This window comes from Nyctereutes procyonoides, unplaced genomic scaffold, assembly GCF_905146905.1.
Source record: "Nyctereutes procyonoides isolate TBG_1078 unplaced genomic scaffold, NYPRO_anot_genome, whole genome shotgun sequence".
In the NCBI taxonomy this organism is placed as follows: domain Eukaryota; kingdom Metazoa; phylum Chordata; class Mammalia; order Carnivora; family Canidae; genus Nyctereutes; species Nyctereutes procyonoides.
In genome coordinates, this window is record NW_026575049.1 from 21,978,176 (window position 1) to 21,997,566 (window position 19,391).

A 19,391-nucleotide genomic window follows, 5' to 3' on the forward strand; every position below is an offset into this window, starting at 1 on the left:
AAAGAAATGTAAAAGATCCAAATATGTGGGAAGACTTCCTGTGTTCATAAAGTGGAAGATGTGCCACTGGGAAGATGGTAGTAATCTCTCCCCCCACAAACCGACGCACAGAGACAGCACAACCTCTATTGAAAAATCCCAGCTGCCTTTGGACAGAAACCGACAAGCTGATTCTAAAATTAATCCAGACGCCGGAGAGACCCAAGAAAGCCAAAACCATCGAAAAAGGAGAACAACGCTGGAAGAGTCCCACTTCCTGATTTCAAAACTCCGTACAAAGCCAACGGTGGTAACAACAGCGTGGCACCGACCTGGGTCGACGGAATAGAACCAAGAGTCTGGGGAGAAACCTCACATTTACGGGCCATCGTTTTTTGACAAGGGAGCCCAGGCATTTCTGTGGTGGAGAGCACGTGGGTTTTTCCAACAGATGGTTCTAGTCTGGGTGGAGTCATCACAGAAGGCTTCCTGGAGGAGGGGACTATGAAGGAGAAACGAGAGCAGGTGAGCCTGGCAGTGGGAACCGGTTCACACGATCTGCACACTTCTGTTGTGAGGCTGCCCCGGCCCTGGAGGCGGGGAAGGCAAGGTTTTAAGTCCAGTTACAGGGAAAGAAACTAGCCTGATTTTCCAAAGCTGGGACCTGTACCCCGTCCCTGACCCTAAGGAGGCGCTTATGTCCCCGGCCTGCTTCCTGCCACCTCACAGTGGCCCAGCTGGAGCCGCACTGAGCACACACCCGTATTTTCCGCCTTCAGGGACAGTGAGGAGCAAAGATACCTTGACTCTCTGACTTCCCCTTAATCGATTAACTTAACTAGCTTGTTTTGAGGTGAGAGCTTTGCATTGTGTGCTCCTCAACGTAACTCGGCAAATTAACATTTGTGAATAGGATCTGGTTATGAATTTTAATGACTTCCGTTCATTCACAGTCCAAACAAAGTGACATCTTTGTGCTCTATTTAATATGTTTATGGCCATTTTACTGTAGCCGTTTGCAATGGAACAGCATAAAATATTAATTTAAAGAGGCAATCGCGCGGATTATCTCCCAAACTGGCACACGCAGAGTGTTTTTCAAAGGCTGGGCGACCATACTCATCATCCCCTAAAGATATAATGACCTGGGGGCGCCTGGCTGGCTTGGTCCAGGCGGAGCGTACACGACTCTTGATCTCTGGGGTGCTGAGTTCAAGCCCCGCATTGCGTGTTTAAAAAAATGGGAAAAAAATACAATAGGGCAGCCTGGGTGGCTCAGCAGTTTAGTGCTGCCTTCGGCCCAGGGCGTGATCCTGGAGACCCGAGATCGAGTCCCACGTCGGGCTCCTTGCATGCAGCCTGCTTCTCCCTCTGCCTGTGTCCCTGCCTCTCTCTCTGTGTCTCTCATGAATGAATAAATAAAATCTTAAGAAAAAAAATGCAATGAACTGATGTTTCAGTTACAACCGGCCTCAGAACAGGAACGAAACCCAGGCCTTTATAAAGGACATTTCTAATATCTGTCTTCGGTCTGCTAACGGAGGGCTCTGGAGTTCAAATGCTCTGTGAACACACTCTGCAAGGCACCTGCTCGGGACAGAAAGCCATGGGTGCCTCCCCCAATCTGTACTCAGGTAGATGCCTCTAGAAATCCACAAGTTAGGTATGTTTTGTTTTGTTGTTTTCATTTTATAAGTCTTATCGGACAATACGGAGACAGAAGCGGTTCTGAACAACCAAACAGGCAATCTGAAAGGCACTGCTAGGGCTGCCAGACTAAGAGCTTTTTTTTTTTTTTTTTTTTTTAAGGTTTTTTATTTGGAGTGCCGGGTGGTTCAGTCGGTTAAGTGTCTGTCTTTGGCTCAGGTCATGATCCCAGGGTTCTGGGACCCAGCTCCCTGCTCAGGGGGGAGCCTGCTTTTCCCTCTCCTTCTGCTCCTCCCCCCTGCTCCTGTGTGCACTCTGTCAAAAAGAATACATAAAAAATAAAGGTTTTTATTTCTTTGAAAAAGAATGAGAGGGATGCCTGGGTGGCTCAGAGGTTGAGCGTCTGCCTTCAGCTCAGGACGTGATCCTGGGGTCCTGGGATCGAGTCTCCATAGGGCTCCCTGCAGGGAGCCTGCCTCTCCCTCTGCCTGTGTCCCTGCCTCTCTCTGTGTCTCTCATGAATAAATAAATAAAATCTTAAAAAAAAAAAGAATGAGAGACACAGAGAGAGAGAGAGAATGGGGGAGGCAGAGGGAGAACATGGCCCCCGATGACCTGTTCCCAGCACACACCAAGGGCAGCACCAGCGCTGACACACAGGCCAGGCCCAGAAGCACAGAGCTGACAACTTGGGCCCACCTGGGCCCCTCCTCTGAGAGCTGAGATCTCACCAGTGCCCCCCTCACCCTCCCAGGTGAGCCTCAGGATGCTGGGGTCACACCCACAGGCAGGAGTGGGTCACACCACCCCATTTTTACAGTGTGTGTAAAGAAGGAAAATTCGGTAAATTTCTGTTCCAGTTATACTTGGGAACATCATACTCGTACGGATGCTGCGTTCACGAGGTGCCTCCAAAGTGGCTCTTCGAGGGGATACCACTTGTGTACACGTTGGGGTGGGGAGGCAGGGGTGAGGCCCCAGGGCCCAGAACCGCACTGTCTGCCGGGGTAGCCGGGGGGCCATTTAAGCTCACATCCGTTAAAATTAAACGAAGTCAGAAATTCAGAGCCTGCGCTGCACTAGCCACATTTCAAGAGCTTGCCAGCCACAAGGGGCAGTGCAGATCACATCTATCATCACAGAATGTTCTGGAAAAACAGGGCCCAGCTTCAGCCACTGGGACACACCCAAGGTCACTAGGCCCATCTCCTTACCTCCTAAATGCCAGCTCCACCCTCAGCTCCACTCCCCCACCACCCCCCACCACCGCCCTCCCCGCCCAGCCAGCCCCCACCAGGTGTCCTGGGCACAAGGTTTCCACACACACTCCTCCCTGCCCAGTCTTCGCTTCCTACACCCCCTAACTAACTACTACAGACTCTAGTTTGAAAAGCCAGGAGCTTGCGATCCTACACGGGACCCTTCACCCGCGGAGGTGTCAGAAGGCTAAGCTGGGTCCACGAGGCTGTTTCTTACCGAAGCTCTAGGGGAGAATCCACTCCTTTCCAGCTCCTAGGGGCCACCTGCGTTCCCTGGCTCATGGCCCCGTGTCACTCCAACCTCTGCTGTTTGCTTGGGTCCTCATGTCTCCCTCCTGACCCTGACCCTGGTGATGACACTGGGCCCACCGGATAATCCAGGATCACTCTCTCCCCGTCCCAGTCACACCTGCAGTCTCCTTCACCACGTAAGGTGTCGCAGGGAGCAGGACACTGACCTCCCTGGGGCCAGGATTCATCTCATCACGTACTGCCCTCCTTCCCTCTAGGCCAGGAAGAAAGAGGAGGTCCTCGGCGTCTGTCTCCCCTGGAGCCCCACAGCCCCTACGGGAGGACGATGAAGAGTCCCCCTGCCCAGATGCCTCAGGAGATGTAAGTGACAAGGACGAGGGGGGCAGGCAGGCATCCCCCGATCCCCCAGCAGGACACTGGCCAGAGAGTTTCAATTCACAACCTTCCAAATCCCATCAAGTCCCACCCTGGGGCTCCAAGTCGTCAGATTTTGGTTTAGGGAAACAAACCGCCATGTAGGCTTCCAACGGGAAGTGACTCACTTTCATGGGAGGAGCAAACTGCCACCCAGGACCCACCATCACCCTCCAGACCCTGGTTTTTCTACACACTGTGTAGACCAGACCCAACAGCCCCACAAGGATCAAACACTTCCTTTGTCTTCTGTCATCCTAGGGGCCCCACCCAGGGCCCGGCCTATGGCCAGTAGCGGAGGACACAAGGATGGACCAGCTCACTGCCAGGTGGGGGGCAACACCTGGAGAGGCTCCCCTGGAGCCTGCTGGGACGGCAGGGGATGCACGAGGCCCCGGGATTCAGCCCAGAGCATCAGGGAAGCCTTCCTGGAGGGGGTGCCACTGAACGAGTCTCAGAAGAGATCAAGTTGGCCCAGAAATCCTTGACAAGGAAACGTTAAAGTTCACATCATCCAACTCATTCATTACAGAAATAAGTGAACAAGCTGAGATGGGGAGTGAGTTCGAGGTCACGTGGCTTAATAAGGGGTGAGATCAGCCAGGAAGGTCAGGACAAGCTGTGATCCTAACAGTCCCCAACCCGGCAGCTGGACCCAACGGAACTTCATTTCTCACTCGAGTTCCGTGTCCGGCGTGGGCATCAGTGGGAGGAACGCTGGTCACTCGGCGGGTCAGGCTGGCATCTCCACCCGTCCCCCGGGGCAGACTGCCAACTGGCTCCCAAAGCTCCCTCCTGACCTGACCTGCCCGTGCCCGCCCCCGCCCCATGGGCCAAAGCAAAGCACGGGGCGGTGCCTCCCTTCCAGGGTGGTGGTACGTGTCCTGCCACGCCTGGGGTCAGGAGCCACTGCAGCCGTGACCATCAGCATTGAGCAGCAGTGATGAGAGCTGAGAAGAGAAGCCCAGGACCCCTGTACCCCCACCCGCTGCCCAGTCCCCTACACATGGGGGGGGGGCGTTGGGAAGAAGTCTGGGCCCCTAGTTCCCTGCCCACTGCCTGGTCCCCTGCACATGGTGGTGGGGGTGGGGGGTGCAGTGGGAAGAAGCCCGGGCACCAGGTCCCCTGCACGGGGTTGGGGGGGAGAAGCCCAGGCCCCCTGTCCCCCCGGCTGCCAGGTCCCCTGCACATTGAGGGGGGGCGGTGGGGAGAAGCCCGGGCCCCCAGTCCCCCACACACAGGCGCACAGACACACACAGAAGCAGGCACTCCCACGTCAAGGCAAAGCACACGTTTCAGGTTCCCCGCCAGGGTAAATGGGACTCCTAGGGACAAAGGTCCTGGGACGCGAGTGTCCCGCGGTCCCACAGAGGAGACAAGCAGGCCATGGCCCGGCTCACTTACTACTGCAGACTGACGCCAAACTGCTGGGTGGGCAGGGGGGGCCGCGGCGGCGGTGTCTTGGCGGGAGGGGAGGACCTGCCCTTGTGCAGGCTCCGAAGCTTCTCATCGTACCTGCGGACACAGCAGGAGCACGGCTCTCACCTTGCAGGGGAGGAGCCTCGGGCCACAGGGGCCGCATGCCGAGAACGGCCGCGTCCTCTGGGCCCATGTGTCACAGCGCCATCTCACACGTGTGTATGTGCACGCACGCACACGCGCACAGTCCCCGCTATCACGGGTGTTCCCGTAGACGGCCGAGAGAGCAAGCCAACCCCAGTCTCTCCTGCGAGCCCCCGGCCAACGTTTCACCTACGTGTCTGCACGAAGGCTTCCATCTGCCAGGAGCACCCTCCCGCAGCCTCTTGACCTGGCAACCACCCCTGGAAACTCACTTCAGGACTCACCTCCTCCTGGAAGCCTCCCCTGGTATATCCTCGCCACTAGCGCCCTCCCTCCCTCCCTAGCTGTCATCACTGACTTGCGGCCCCCACTACCTGCGAGCGTCCCGAGGGCAGGGTCACTCCCTACGCCGCTCTACGTGCCCAGTTTCTGGCGTGTGACTTGGCACCCAGAGGAACTCAACACCTCCCCTGTTCCTGAGGGGCTGCCGACCTCCCTGCAGCTTGGCCAGGGCCCTGCTCCCCACAAGGAGCCCCCGGCGAGGGAGATGCAAAGGGCAGGGGGCCCGAGACCTGCCCTTGCGTGGTGGTGCAGCCAGCTGCACCACCAGAGAGACCGCGGAGCACGGATCCCCACTGCCACGTAGGCTGAAGTAGCAGACATACGAATGGGCTTTGGGCAGAGGCCACGGTGCGGGGAGCAGGCTTCCAGAGCACCTGCAGGGCTCCTGGGAGCACTGCGCTCCGTGCACGGGGTCATCCACGCACCCCAGGAACTCCCCTGATGCTCTGCCGCCGTTGCCGTGATGCTTATATTTCTAAATCAGCGCCACGGAGGGAGGGGGGAGCCCCTCGGCCGCGCAGCCCGCCGCGGGCCCGGCTCAGAGTCAGCAGTTGGCATCCCTGCTGACGCCGCACGTTCCGGGGCTGGATCTGCTGGGCGCACGTTTGGAGGCGCAGCCTTCCACAGGAACGGGACAGTCAGAGGCCCGTGGAACCCCTGGGGGGCCCCCACGCCTTCCAGACCTTGGGGGGACCCCAGGGTCAGACTCACCGCAGAACCTCCGGGGGGACAATCAGCTGGTCATATTTGAGGTGTTCGCGGAGCTCGCTCAAGGAGTTGAAATAGATGACTTTTTTCCCAAACTTATGACTAAAAAAAAAAGGCAGAAGCCAGAGAGTTAGAAGGATTAGACAGAGAGGCCCGGCCGGGGGCGGGGTGCTGGCCGTGGGGTTTGGGGGGGGGGGGGAGCAAGGCAGGCAGCTCCCGTCACCGTCACTGTAAGTGCTGACTCCAGCCAAAACCAGAACACAACAGAAGCAGCGTCTGCAGATCTTTTGCTTTCATAAGATCTCAGGCACCCAACACTCTTGAGAGTCTCATCTGCATAAAAATAAAGATCTGCTCCAGTTTGAATCTGCCAGGAATCTGCAGACAGGGGAGGTGGGCGAGGGAGGGGAGGCCGGGGAGGGGGGGTGCTGCGGCTTCTGGCTCCGGCTCCGGGGTGCCTCCCCCGCTTGGGCACCACTTCCTCTGCCCGGGTCTCTGCCAGAGGCAGGGAGTACCCAAGGTGCCGTCCGCTTTCCCTCCAGGACGGTGTCACTCGGGAGGCCAGCCTGGAGCGAGCAGCGTGGAAAGGTGCCTGGGCTGAATCCACTCCCGGCCTCCCTGGCCTCAGCATCTCCCCCTCGGAATCAAATGCTCCCTCCGGGCGCCTCTGACACCTGGTACACACCACGTGTGCTTGTACTGAGCGGCCGGTGCCCCGGGCTGCAGGCAGACACCCAAACAGGGTCCAGCGGGTGACAGTCAAGGGACCGGCCCGGCACCTGCTGCTGGTAAATGATCACCGCCGGCCTCGCTCCTCGTCGTGGGCGTCCAGAGAGCCAGACGCATTTCACATGCCCGATGTGGTGAGTGTGGAAACCTGTGTACCCGTGATGCCAAGGCCACAAGCCATCGTCTAGGATGTGTTCCCGGCGTCCCCTCGCTTTGTATATGTGCTTACAACACACAATGTGAGGTGTGCCCCCTGAACACGTGTTCAAGGGCACGACCCTATTGTCCACGCTGGCGGTGGGCAGACCCCCAGACCCTCCTCTCCTGTGTCACCGAAGCCCAGGAGCATTTTATCACAAGCCCACCTGGAGGCCGAGCCCGCGGGAGGCCGAGCCACGTGCACTGGCTCCCCCTAGTGGGTGAGCGGGAATCACACCCGGTGCACGCACCCCAGCACCCAGCCACCTGCCGGGAGGGGCCTGTCCTTCCCTATGAACTGCGGAGCGGGAGGAGGAGGGGGGCAGAGATGTCAGCTTGGAGCTGCAGGGAGGCCTCTGGAGCCAGCCCCCTGCCCCTGGGGAGCGGCCCCCAACTCTCGCTGTTTCTCCTGCCTGACCCCCTCCAGCTGGTCACCAGCCTCTGGAGGGCAGATGCACGCAGGGCCCTACTTCCTGCCCGTCAAACCCCAGAAAGGCCTCGGGCCGAGCATCTCCAGGCCCCACCTGCAGAGAGGGTCTGGGTGAGGAGGGAAGGGGCTGGGCCCGGGTAAACTGCTGTTCTGGGGCATCGCACAGCCTCTGCGCTCAACCTCTTCACTTCTAAGTGAGGACTCCGGGGCACGGAAAGGTCACGCAGCCGCCTGAGGCCGCACAACTGACAGGCCACAGAGCGCAGTCCTGACTCCACGGTCTCCACCTCTGATTCCCAAGGTTCTCTCCTGGCACCTGCTTATGGCCACGCCTGAGGCAGGAGAACATGCAGTTCTCCACACAGGCTTGAGCTGGAATCCCAGCTGAGCTACTAGTCACAGTGTGACCTCAGGCAGGCTACTTAACCTCTCTGAGCGCCAACTTCCTCTCCTTCGGAACAAGGAGACGACAGCTGACGTCACAGGATCGTTTTCGGGGGGCGCTGTGCACATAAGGTGTATAGGAAATTGTGACTAAAGTCATCACAGAAGGATAATAAAAAACTTGTAACAACAATGCTAGCAGCAAACACCAAGCATCCGCCAGCGCCAGGCAGGCCTTGTTCTAAACCCCCCGTACGCACAAGTCAACAAGCTGTTACAACAACAGAGCGACTGAAGCAGCGTGGTCGGCTGCATGGAGAAACCACAGCAGAGAGAGGCCGCATCTCCTGCCGGGAGTCATGGATGATCAGTGGCGGGGCAAAGACAAGGCCAAGGGACGCCTGGGTGGCTCAGTGGTTGAGCATCTGCCTTTGGCTCAGGTCGTGATCCCGGGGTCCTGGGATCGAGTCCCACATTGGGCTCCCGGCGGGGAACCTGCTTCTCCCTCTGCCTGTGTCTCTGCCTCCTTCTCTCTGTGTCGCTCATGAATAAGTAAATTAAAAAAAAAAAAAAAAAAAAGACAAGGCCAAGCTCCGGAACCACCAAGGCACCTGGGCTGCCTCACTACATGGTGGGAGCACATGAATTTTTCCCCCCAAGAATTTAGAGAGGTTTCTAGAACTCTTGGAGCCTTTCTAAGGCAAAGGAAAGCACCAATGAGCAGAGGAACAGCGAACCTGCCTTCCCGGGCAGCCAGGCAACCAGCACTGGCTTCCTCACTGTGTCAAGTACGGTGCCAGTGTACTGGTCCCAGTTAGGCATCGAGGCAGATGGACAAAATCCCCCCTTCCCAACAGGTGTGGGGCTATGGCTGCAGCCCAGGCAGCAGGTGGGAGAACTGGCGGGGAATCCTCCGAAAACGAAAGGATGTCTGGCCACGGAAGTCTCTCCCTGCATTCAGTGGGAGCTATTCCAGAAATCTCCAAGTGGAGCCTGCAGACCTGGGAGCCGCGTCTGGCCCACCGGCAGGGCCATGTGGGCCACGCTCTTTGAGTGTTGTGAGTCCTTGCAGGGAACCACTAAACCTGAGGTGGTCTTGGGGACACCCGACACAAGTACATAAAGCAGGTGCTCAGGCCAGGGTGGGATTTAACACACCAGGGGTGAAGCTCACTGACCTTCCCTTTCGTGACCGTGACCCGCCATAGCCACGGGATGGGTGGGGTCCCCCAGACACATGGGTGCCCGGAGACGAGCCCTTCACAAAATGCTACAAAGGCCATCCCCCGGAACCCGCGGGGTGGAGCCTCCCACCCCAGTAACGTCCTCACCGAGAACACCACGTACCTGATGAGCGGTTTGAAGATGGTCCACAGAACTTTGATGAAGTTGGTGGGGTGCACGATGTACAGCGCCTTCAAGTTCTTTTTGTACCTAAGGAGGGACGGGTGAGATGACTTCAGAGCAACACGCCCCACACCCTAAGCTGAGAAACTGTGAAGCCCTAACCGTGAGCCTCAGCACCTTCGCTCTGTCAACAGAGCCGATTTAAGGACACTGAACCAAAAACAGAAGCGGGAAATCATGGTGGCTCAGTGGTTTAGCGCCTGCCTTCGGCTCAGGGTGTGATCCTGGAGTCCTGGGATCGAGTCCTACATCGGGCTCCCGGCATGGAGCCTGCTTCTCCCTCTGCCTCTCTCTGTCTCTCTCGTCTCTCATGAATAAATAAAAATAAATAATTAATTAATTAAAAAAATAAAAATAAAAAGAAGCAGGAAATCAGGACCGACTGCTCATCTACCACTGCCTGGCATGCATGCAGCCCTTTACAGTTTGCAAGTGCAGAGTCCCCACTTACAGGAGCTCACCCACACCAGGAGGTCGGTGGGGGGCTCACTGAGTATGCAGCAGGCTGCGGGGTAGGGGGCAACCACTTAAACACGAGGTGCTACTAAGCTTGCTTGCTTCCTCTCCTCTGCAGAATAATCTAGCCCAAAGCCATGAGGCTGAGCCCAGGAGGTTGGCACCACCTGGGGTGGAGACAGCAAGGGCAGGCAGGGTGACTGTGGCCTGGCTGGCATTGCCCAAGGGGAGGAGGGGCATCCACACAAGCCAGCGTGCCGTCACCCAGGGGAGACGTCAGCCAGCTCTTACCCACTTGCAAGAGCCGACGATTGTCAGAAATTTCAGGAATTTAGGGAACCAGTTGTGAAACAGCCACTGCTAAGTAATAAAAACACATATGGAAGTCTTATTAAGGCAATAAATATTTAATAAGTATTTAGGGACGCCTGGGGGGCTCAGGGGTTGAGCATCTGCCTTCAGCCCAGGGCGTGATCCTGGGGTCCTGGGATCGAGTCCCGCATCGGGCTCCCCACAGGGAGCCTGCTTCTCCCTCTGCCTGTGTCTCTGCCTCAGTCTCTGTGTCTCCCATGAATAAAAAAATAAAATCTTTTTAAATAAATAAATAAATATATATATATATATATATATATATATATATATATTTAAGACTCAGCACTTCCTAATTATCTTCCTACACTTACTACTTGCCGTGAGTACCCTGAGACGACTGGCCTGCTGTAGCTCAGTAACAGAAGTGCACACCAAGCATCCACCCGACCCCGTGTCCAGTGGCAGCTGAGGCTGGCCACGGTGGCAGATCTACACGGGTCACAAGCCAGTCTCCCCGACCCCCGAGAGCTGGTCATCACACGCGGACCAGGGTGCCGCCTGGCCGGACCCGGGGGTGGGGGCAGAAGCCGGGAGAGGCATGCAGTGGCCACCAAGTGTGTGAGCAGGGCTTCCTCACGGGGACGCGGTGGGACGGGAAGGGGGGTGTGCGGTGGTGGGGTGGCCCGAGGGATAACCCGACCAGGTGCTGGGGGACAGATGGGTAAGCAAGTCAGCATGGGAAACGTAAGCAGGGTTCCCGCAGCCAGAGAGGAGGGAGACAGAGGCAGAGAGAGAGAGAACAAAGGTGAGGTCTGGGGGTGCAGGATGGGACCCGCTGGCGGCTTTGGGGCAAATGCACAGTTCCCGGCAGAAGGAGAGAAGTGTGAACAGCACCTCAACTGGCCACAGGCAGGGCCCGGGGGCCGATCCCCCCAAAAGCAACAAGCACGCTACTTCCAGGCCCCCGACAGCAGCCTCCACTGAAGGCAAAGAGCAGACCCTGGGGCAGGCTGCACACAGCGTCAGCTGGGAAGCTGGGGCGCTTCCTCGTGCCAGGAAGTCGGGGAGGAAGGGTGCGCAGCATGACAGGACGCATCTGAGGGTCCCCAGAGCCAGGCCGGAAGGGCACCCGCTGGCCGAATTTGAATGTGAACATTAAACACCGTCATGGATTATAACCCGTCGAGCAAGACAGGAAGTCGCACGTCCGCGTTGACAGGAACGAGCCAGAAGGGCAAACTGCCAACAGCCCTAACCCTCACTGGCCGCCACCACGGTTCTCGTTGGGCCAAGAAACAGCAACGGATGCAAAGGCGAGAGCACGACACACCGGTGAGGAGCAAGATGTGTACGCTCCCGTCTCAAAGTGTCTCCCAAGGAAATACTACGGAATCACAAAAAGAAAGACCCTCAGTGCAGAGAGGAGGAGCCACAGGGACTTGTGGGTGACGGGGTCCCCAAGCGAGCACAGCTGCCACCGAGTCCATCCTTACATGGAGGCGGCTTCCTGGAATCGGGGGGGGGGGGGATCACGACACAGGAGCGCGGCCTGGTTCTCCCTTAAGAGGAGCAACCTGGGGGGAGAACAGTATGGAGAATGAGGTGTCAACAGCCAAGGGGAAAAGAATGCAGGGAGCCCATCGGGGTGCAGCAAGAGCACAGAAAACCCTGCAGTACAAATCTCACCAAGCTGGATTTGGGGCTGCACTTGCATACCTCCGGCGATGGGGAGCTCATTACTCCAGCCGACACCCCACTGCTGGTCTTGATGCCTGGAATGCCTGTCCTTTTTGATTCCACTGAGCCCAGGTCTGTAATCCTAACCCCCACCTCCTGGTCCACCTTTGTGGGAAGCAGGAGAGTCACGCAGAACAAGTTTGCCTCCTTCCATTTGACAATTTATCTGCATCAGCTCAACCCAGGGCTGCAGATGCACCTCCTCCCATCAGCCTGAGCTTCTGGGAAGAGCCCCGTGGAACCTGTCACTTGCATCTCCTTGAGCACTTTCCGCAGCCCCCCACTGCCTCCTAAACCAAGCCAGGCGTCTTTAGCACACCCACTGCCCCCCCGCTACCTCCGTCCATGGCTCCCCAGGTGAGCCCCCCCAGCCCAGCCCTCCCACTACCGAGCCCCAGCCCTCCGTACTCTTTCTCGGGTCGGCCACCTAGCAACACCCTGCCCATCCCTCCAGGAGCTGCTCAAAGACCACCGCCTCCGCCTGGCCTCTCTGACTGCCCCAGGGGGAACGCTGGCACTCACCCCTGGCCCCACCCGCTCATCCTCCATCCTCCCATCCAACACTGCCTGAGGGCCTGCCATGTGCAGACCTTTCCCTTCATGCAAGAGACACAGAGAGGGGTCGGGGTGGGGGGTGTGCAGCTGGGTGCAGGGCGCACAACACGGTGCTCTGTGGATGCCCTGTCTGCTCAGGGACAGTGAGGTCGCAGGGAAGGGGCTGTTGATTCTCTGGGGACAACCCAGGAAAGCTTCACAGGGGAGGCTCCAGAGCCAGGGCCCGGTTGCCTCTAGCTCCCCCGCAAGGCCTGGCACCCGCAGTGCCCGGTAAATGGCCACAAAGTGTAGCAACAATCCTTCCCCTAAAACACAGGACAGAAAGCCAAGAAATCCCTCCAAAGACCCTCTGGGCAATGGCAGCAGGACCCAAAGCCCAGGAGGGCAGGCCTTGGGAAACCGGACGCTCCCTGCCACCATGCCCCCCACTCAGAGGTCTGATAGGAGGACATCCATCATGGGCATGAAAGGCCCTGGAGAAGGAAAACCCGGAGCAAGCCAGGATAGGCACGTGAAGGCCTGGTCACGTAGTCTATTGGCCAAAGGGTCGATTGTTAGGCAAGGTGTTGCTCAAGGAAAGATCCACCAGCTCCAAGCTGTGCCCAAGTGATGCAGAGCCTCGGGTGGGACAGGAGACAGGGTCTCAGGTGGGGTCCCAGCCCTGCCACGCACCAGGTGAGGGACATAGAGGGAGACCCCTGCTCTCCGGGGCCGGCGTGTCCTGCCCTGGGAAGCACACTGCCCGTCTCTCCGACAGAGCCACCAGCAAGCCCCTGGCAAACTGTAAAGTGCTGAGCAAGCATGAAGGGCAACTGGAAGACGGCTGTGCAGTCACAGTTCTTAGACCAGGGTCGGTAACCTGGGGCACCTGGGGCACCCAGGCCACATCAGGCCGGCCACCTACTTTTGTACAGCCCACAAGCTGAGGAGGGCTTTTGCATAGCTAGTGGTTGGGGACAAAAAAGATGAAAAGATCACCAGTTTATGATATGTGAAAATGATAGGAAATTCACACTCTAGCGTCTGTAAATAGAGTCTCATTAGAACCCAGTTCCGGGGCAGCCCGGGTGGCTCAGCGGTTTAGTGCCACCTTCAGCCGAGGGCCTGATCCTGGAGACCCAGGATCGGGTCCCACGTCGGGCTTCCTGCATGGAGCCTGCTTCTCCCTCTGCCTGTGTCTCTGCCTGTCTCTCTGTCTCTCATGAATAAATAAATAAAAGCTTAAAAAAAAAAAAAAAGGAAACCAGTTCCACCTCTTGGTGTATTATCTGTGGCTGCTCTTGCGCTACGTAGTAAGTAGTACGTGAGTAGAACCCAACAGAAACCTGATGACCCATGGAGCCGAGACATTGCCTGGCTGCCCCTGCCCTAGATGACAAAGCTGCATAGAGCCCCTGCCCTGAAGGGGGGCGACCCCACCCACCCCGAGCTCCTTCAGCCTAGTTCCCACCTTTCCCCGCCTCCCGTGGCACAGCCATGACCCCTCCGAACCCCTGCCCCAGGTGCCCCCTCACTCAGTGCGGCCCCGAGGCCCACCCCCAGGGGCCCCAGGGCACACACCTCCTGTCAAACTCCTTGTAGGTGCTCTGCAGCCAGCTCAGGGATGGCTTGTTCTGGCTGTTGAGCCCGTAGTGGAAGTAGACGATGGTGTAGTCGCTCTCCACGTACTGGTCCAGTGTGTGCTTCAAATACCTGGTCACAAAACACACACTCTCACCGTCACTGAGACCAAACACGCTTTCCCCGTAACAGAAGCCCAGTGGGTGCCAGCACCAGGTCACGCAGGGGCACGCACACACTTGGGCACCTGGGAACCCACCCGCAGGGCGCCCCGTCCCCATTTGTCAGGAGAGGCTGGGTACACAGCGAGCAAGGGGATGTGACCGGCCAAAAAATGGTCCAGAAAAGACATCCACGGCAAATCTCTGGACTCTGGAACCCATGAACATGACCTTATTCGGGAGGGGGTCTTTGCGGGTGTGACTAAGGTAAGGTCCCGGCAAGGCGGAGTCTATCTGAGATTATCCAGGCGGGCGCTAAACGTACATGTGTCCAGACAAGACAGATAAGAAGGGGAAATCACGTTAGGGGGTGTGCCCCCGGACCCGGAGGGTGACGGTCTGTCCACAGCCGCGGGAGCTGGAAGCAAGGCAGGCTCCTCTCCTGGAGGGAGAGCTCCCCCAGGAGGAGCACGGCTCTGCCAACATCTGGCTGTGGGAACAAATGGATAAATGTGTTGTTTTGTGCCTCCAACACGGGTGATGAGCGACAGAGCCACAGGGAACAGAGGACGCACTGGGATTAGCACCCAGGGTGGCCTCCTCGGCCCTTCTGCAATTCCTTCCATCCAGATCGGCTTGGGACATTTTTTCTCAGCACCATAAAGCACAATCCTGGCTCTGCCTGCCACATGACCACATGGCGCTGTACGAGTCCCACGAGTGCCTCCCACCCTTGGTCCTTCCCGGCCGCAGCTGGAGGACCCGCCTGGAAAGGCCTCGTCCAGCCACCCGCAGGAGACGAGCGGCCGAAGGCCCTCTCCGAAGTCCAGAGCGATCGTGGGCAGGGGCCGCCGACATGGAGGGGGCGCACCAGGCTGCCCGGGGCATCGTCTAGAAGCACATCTCGCCATTACTTCAGCCTGGCTTCCGGGAGCCTGTGGCAGGGGGCACACCTGCTTTCACCACGTGCCCTGCGAGGGCGGCCTGCCGGGAGCTCTGGGTGCAATGGGCGTGGGCCGGGGGCCCGTGGGGACAAGTGTCGGCAGAATCACTCGGAGAAACTCGCAGAACCCCCCACGGCCAGGATGCCGCGGTGGAATCTTTATCTTGCACAAAAGGAGGTCAGCTCCTCCTCTGCTCATCTGCCTCCAAAGCACCAGCAGAGTGCCCTCTGCCCAAAGCACAGACTCTCAAGAGCAGGCTTTGCATGAATTTACTCACTTAAACCCCACAGGAACCCTGGAAGCAGGCACCGTAGGCCCATTTTACAGAGAAGTCAACTGAGGCTGGCCGAGGAAGCAGGAAAGGGTAGGCAGGGCCAGGACGTGAACGGAACAGCCTGGCTCCAGAGTCCACGCCCCTGCCCACGCTGTCCTGCCCCCAGAGAGCCACACGCCCCCACTCGTCGTCTCCGGGACGCCAGCTTGACACAAAGCTGGCCTGCCGTGTCCGAGGTCTGGGCTTATCCGTAGTGGAAGCAGCTCTGGCGCCCACGCTCCGGCGCACTTGCTCCAACACCCTGTGGACTGAGCCATGGGGGCACCGTCATCTGTCACCCTGGCCACAGAAGCCAGTCTGTGACCTCCCTCCCATCGCATGGGGCGCCTGCACTGCCAGGAACTCACGGTCGCTTCTGCATCTCTGGACCCTTCCGGGGCCGGGCGGCGGGGGGGGGGAGATTGGGGAAGGTCCTTGGTCAGCTCACACTTCCAGTCAAAGCGGGGCCCCTTCCGCTGGCCCAGCGCACTCCCTGGTCCTCCTTGCAACACGCCGAGCTCTCCCCGCGTCCGGGGCACATCTGCGGCGTGTGCTCGGCACAGGAAGTCATTAACTAAATTACTGCTTGAGCTTCAAAGGCACGGGCTTATTTCTTCACCCATTTCAAAAATAGGAGCACACATCTGGCCACGAGAAAGCCACCGCTTGGACAGGGAGACAGGGAGGATGGTGTGTGTGATGGCGGCGTTTTCCATGGAAGCACGGAAAAGACTCCGCCATGGGGCTCTCCCCAGAAAGGCCAAGAAGCCCACAGGGCACCTCTGAGTCAACCAGAGAAAAGTGCTCCTTCCTCTTGATCGACACCCTCCGGCGTCGAGTGAGAAGAGCCGCAGCTGGACAGCGGACCGGTCATCATGCTGCCCTTGTGCAGTGAACGACATACACAACTGGTCACAGAGGCTGTGCTGACCACCTCCTTCTGGGGGGGGGAAGGTTTCTGAGGCAGGCACGCGAGAAAACACAATGTACCAGGTGTTGTCAGAGGCAGGTGTTTTTGGATGGAGGTGAAATCCATAACATAACATTAACCATTAAAAAACGAACAATTCAGGGATCCCTGGGTGGCGCAGCGGTTTGGCGCCTGCCTTTGGCTCAGGGCGCGATCCTGGAGACCTGGGATCGAATCCCATATCGGGTTCCCGGTGCATGGAGCCTGCTTCTCCCTCTGCCTGTTTCTCTGCCTCTCTCTCTCTCTGTCACTATCATAAATAAATAAAAATTAAAAAAAAAAAAACGAACAATTCGGTGGCATTTAGTACACTCACAATGTTGTGTAGCCACCCCCTCCGTCTGGTTCCCAAACATTCTTCTGGCCCAAGAGCAAGCCCACAGCCACTAGCGGGTCAATTAAATCCCTGTCTCCTACAGCCTCCTGCTTTCCGTCTGTCGGGGGCACTTCTGTCTTTACAGGAAAACAAATCGTGAACACCTCCTGGCCCCTCAGGGGACCTTCAGGGCCGGCCGACCCCGCCACTGGTCAGTTGGTCGTGGGTTATGTGGGGCCGCGGAGGGAGTAATTGGGCAAGGGAGCGGGTTAACCTTGGAGGGCCCCAGCTAAGAGGTCTCCCTCATCCGGCGTCCCCATGTGTGTGCCCCGTACACTGCGAGCGTGCTGGGGGGAGGCCTGTACCTCCCAGGAGGCCCAGCTCGCTGTCCAGGGTAGCCTGCCCGGGAGGCCAGCACCTCATGAATTCCACAGCAGATCGCACTGCGCGGCAGCGGCAGCGCTGGCTGGACACCCCGGAGCCCCTGCGTTCCTGCTGTCACCGCTGTATCTCCTGCTGCTGTCAGAAGATCCTTCAATGGAACAGATCGGGGGATCCCTGGGCAGCTCAGCGGTTGAGCATCTGCTTTCAGCTCAGGGTGTGATCCTGGGGTCCCGGGATCGAGTCCCACATTGGGCTCCCTGCGAGGGGAGCCTGCTTCTCCCTCTGCCTGTCTCTGCCTCTCTCTCTGTGTCTCTCATGAATAAATAAATAAAATCTTAAAAAAAAAAAAAAAGCCATCAACCCAAAGGCTCTCAAGGGCTTCTGGGACTCACTCCTGCCTTCATCAGAGCTGGGGGGCTCCGGGTGGAGAAGTGGGTCGGGCAGAATGGTCAGAACCGGGAATGGGAGCAGTGCTGTCATCCAAGCGGAGCTGCCCTCAGAGAGTTCGGTCTTCTCCAGACCCCAAGTCTCCCGCCCACCCAGAGGGGTCTGTGCAGTCACTGTGGTCAGCATGCGCTGACTCCCCCAGCACCCATCATGAGGCTCAGGGGCTCCTGCCAGGAAGGACTTGCCTGAAGCAGCGTGGCCATCACGCAGAGCGTGTGGACGCCAGCAACAAGGGGCAAGACAAAGGGGGGGCGACAGTGGCCAAGGCCACACACAGGTAAGTGGGAGGCCTTCCTTCTGAGCAGAGGAGACTGAGCAGATGCAGGGGGCGAGTGGGGGCCCGAGAGGGACGGAGGCCTGAGAGGGCCTGAGGTCTAGTCTCAGAGCTTAAGCCAGTAGGTGGAGAAGCCATGAGTCCCGCAGGTGGATTTGGTGACCTGGCAAAGGATAGGACACCTGCTCAGGGACCTGCAAGCCCATCTACATATATGAGCCTTTAATCCTGAACATCCTCTGTGCTGACGGTGAGGGAGAGGCATGTGCACGGAGAAGGCAGCCTACAGGGCACGCATGCCCACAGGGGGTGCGTGTGTGTGCACAGGGAGCGTACGCACACACACACGGGCGTGTGGAGGAGCACAGGCACAGACGGACTTACTGCAGCAGACGCCTGTGGTTGAGCTCATGGGAGGGGGGCATCCGGCAGCAGCTGAACGTGATGACTCGTCTCCCGAAGCGGTCCTCCCCTGCAGGAGCAGACACGGGCGTAAGCCCCACCAGCGCCGAAGGCTGCCTTCTCGTGGGCCCCCAGCAGCCCACCTGACCCAAGAGGCCCAGGTGGGTGGCAGGTAGCATCTGTGACACGACACTCTGCATACATCGGCCAGGCTCGTGCTCACCACCAGCCTGCACGCTGGGCACCATCTCTCCCCTTGACCAATGGGCAAGTGGGGCCTGGTGGGATTAAGTCACCAGGGCAAAGCCACATGGTGGGCCGGGGGCACCCAGCTCTAGAGCCTAGATGCATCTGGCTTCCAAGCTGGTGCCTGGCCATGCCGCCTGCGGCCCCCTCCCCACCGTACTAGGTCGCCCCCCTGAGCGCTCCTAGGCCTCCCGGCCCTGGAGAAGGCAGCAGGTAGCTTGGGCCCAGTCACCACTGCACGTGACCTCACAGCATACTGGAGTCCCGACACTTGGTGCTGGCCCCCGCATGACCCAGCTGACCCCCTGCCTGTCCACATGCCGTGGTGCTCACCACACGTGGGACAGTGGCAGGGGGGATGCTCCCCAAGGGCCAGCGCTCCCCAGTACCCAGGCTCGTGGCCCGTGTCTATCCTCAAATCGTGTCCAATACTCCACCACTGCCAATGGACTGAGACTGCTCCTAGAACCTGAAGAAAGGAGGGACCCTTCTAGAAATCATACAACTTTAGACCCCCTTTCACTGTGAAGAAGCATTTACCTCTATTTTCAAGGTTTATTTAAAATGAGCAAGGATAGGCAGCCGGGGTGGCTCAGCGGTTTAACACTGCCTTGGGCCCAGGGCGTGATCCTGGAGACCTGGGATCGAGTCCTGCGTCGGGCTCCCTGCATGGAGCCTGCTTCTCCCTCTGCCTGTGTCTCTGCCTCTTTCTCTCTTTGTGTCTCTCATGAATGAATAAATAAATTCATAAATAAATAAATAAGTAAATAAATAAATAAATAAATAAAGCGAGCAAGGATGAGAGCGAGGCTCTCCCACCCCCTCCAGCTCTGAACTGAACTCATCGGGACGGCGCACGCACACACACACGCACGTGCAGGCTCAGGCCCTGCCCTGGCGGCACACCCGGGGCAGCTGCTTGTTATTGAGGACACGTCTGGTTCTTCCCAGGAGCCCGGAAACTACTCCGACACTCAGAATTCTCGAGCCGTGCCGGTTCCC

General features: G+C 58.3%; 1 protein-coding gene across 5 annotated transcripts in view; it reads right to left on the minus strand.

Annotated features, from left to right (window-relative positions):
• The window catches only part of ARHGAP8 (Rho GTPase activating protein 8), a 65,860-nt gene that overhangs the window by 20,316 nt on the left and 26,153 nt on the right, over positions 1-19,391 (minus strand). For all 5 annotated transcript variants that reach the window (XM_055329042.1, XM_055329044.1, XM_055329043.1 and 2 more), the window contains exons 4-8: positions 18,126-18,213; positions 13,933-14,064; positions 9,253-9,339; positions 6,168-6,266; positions 4,956-5,066 (exon numbers count right to left, since the gene is read on the minus strand). In XM_055329042.1, coding sequence (XP_055185017.1) covers positions 4,956-5,066; positions 6,168-6,266; positions 9,253-9,339; positions 13,933-14,064; positions 18,126-18,213 — 517 coding nt within the window. The remainder of the gene's footprint in view (positions 1-4,955; positions 5,067-6,167; positions 6,267-9,252; positions 9,340-13,932; positions 14,065-18,125; positions 18,214-19,391) is intronic.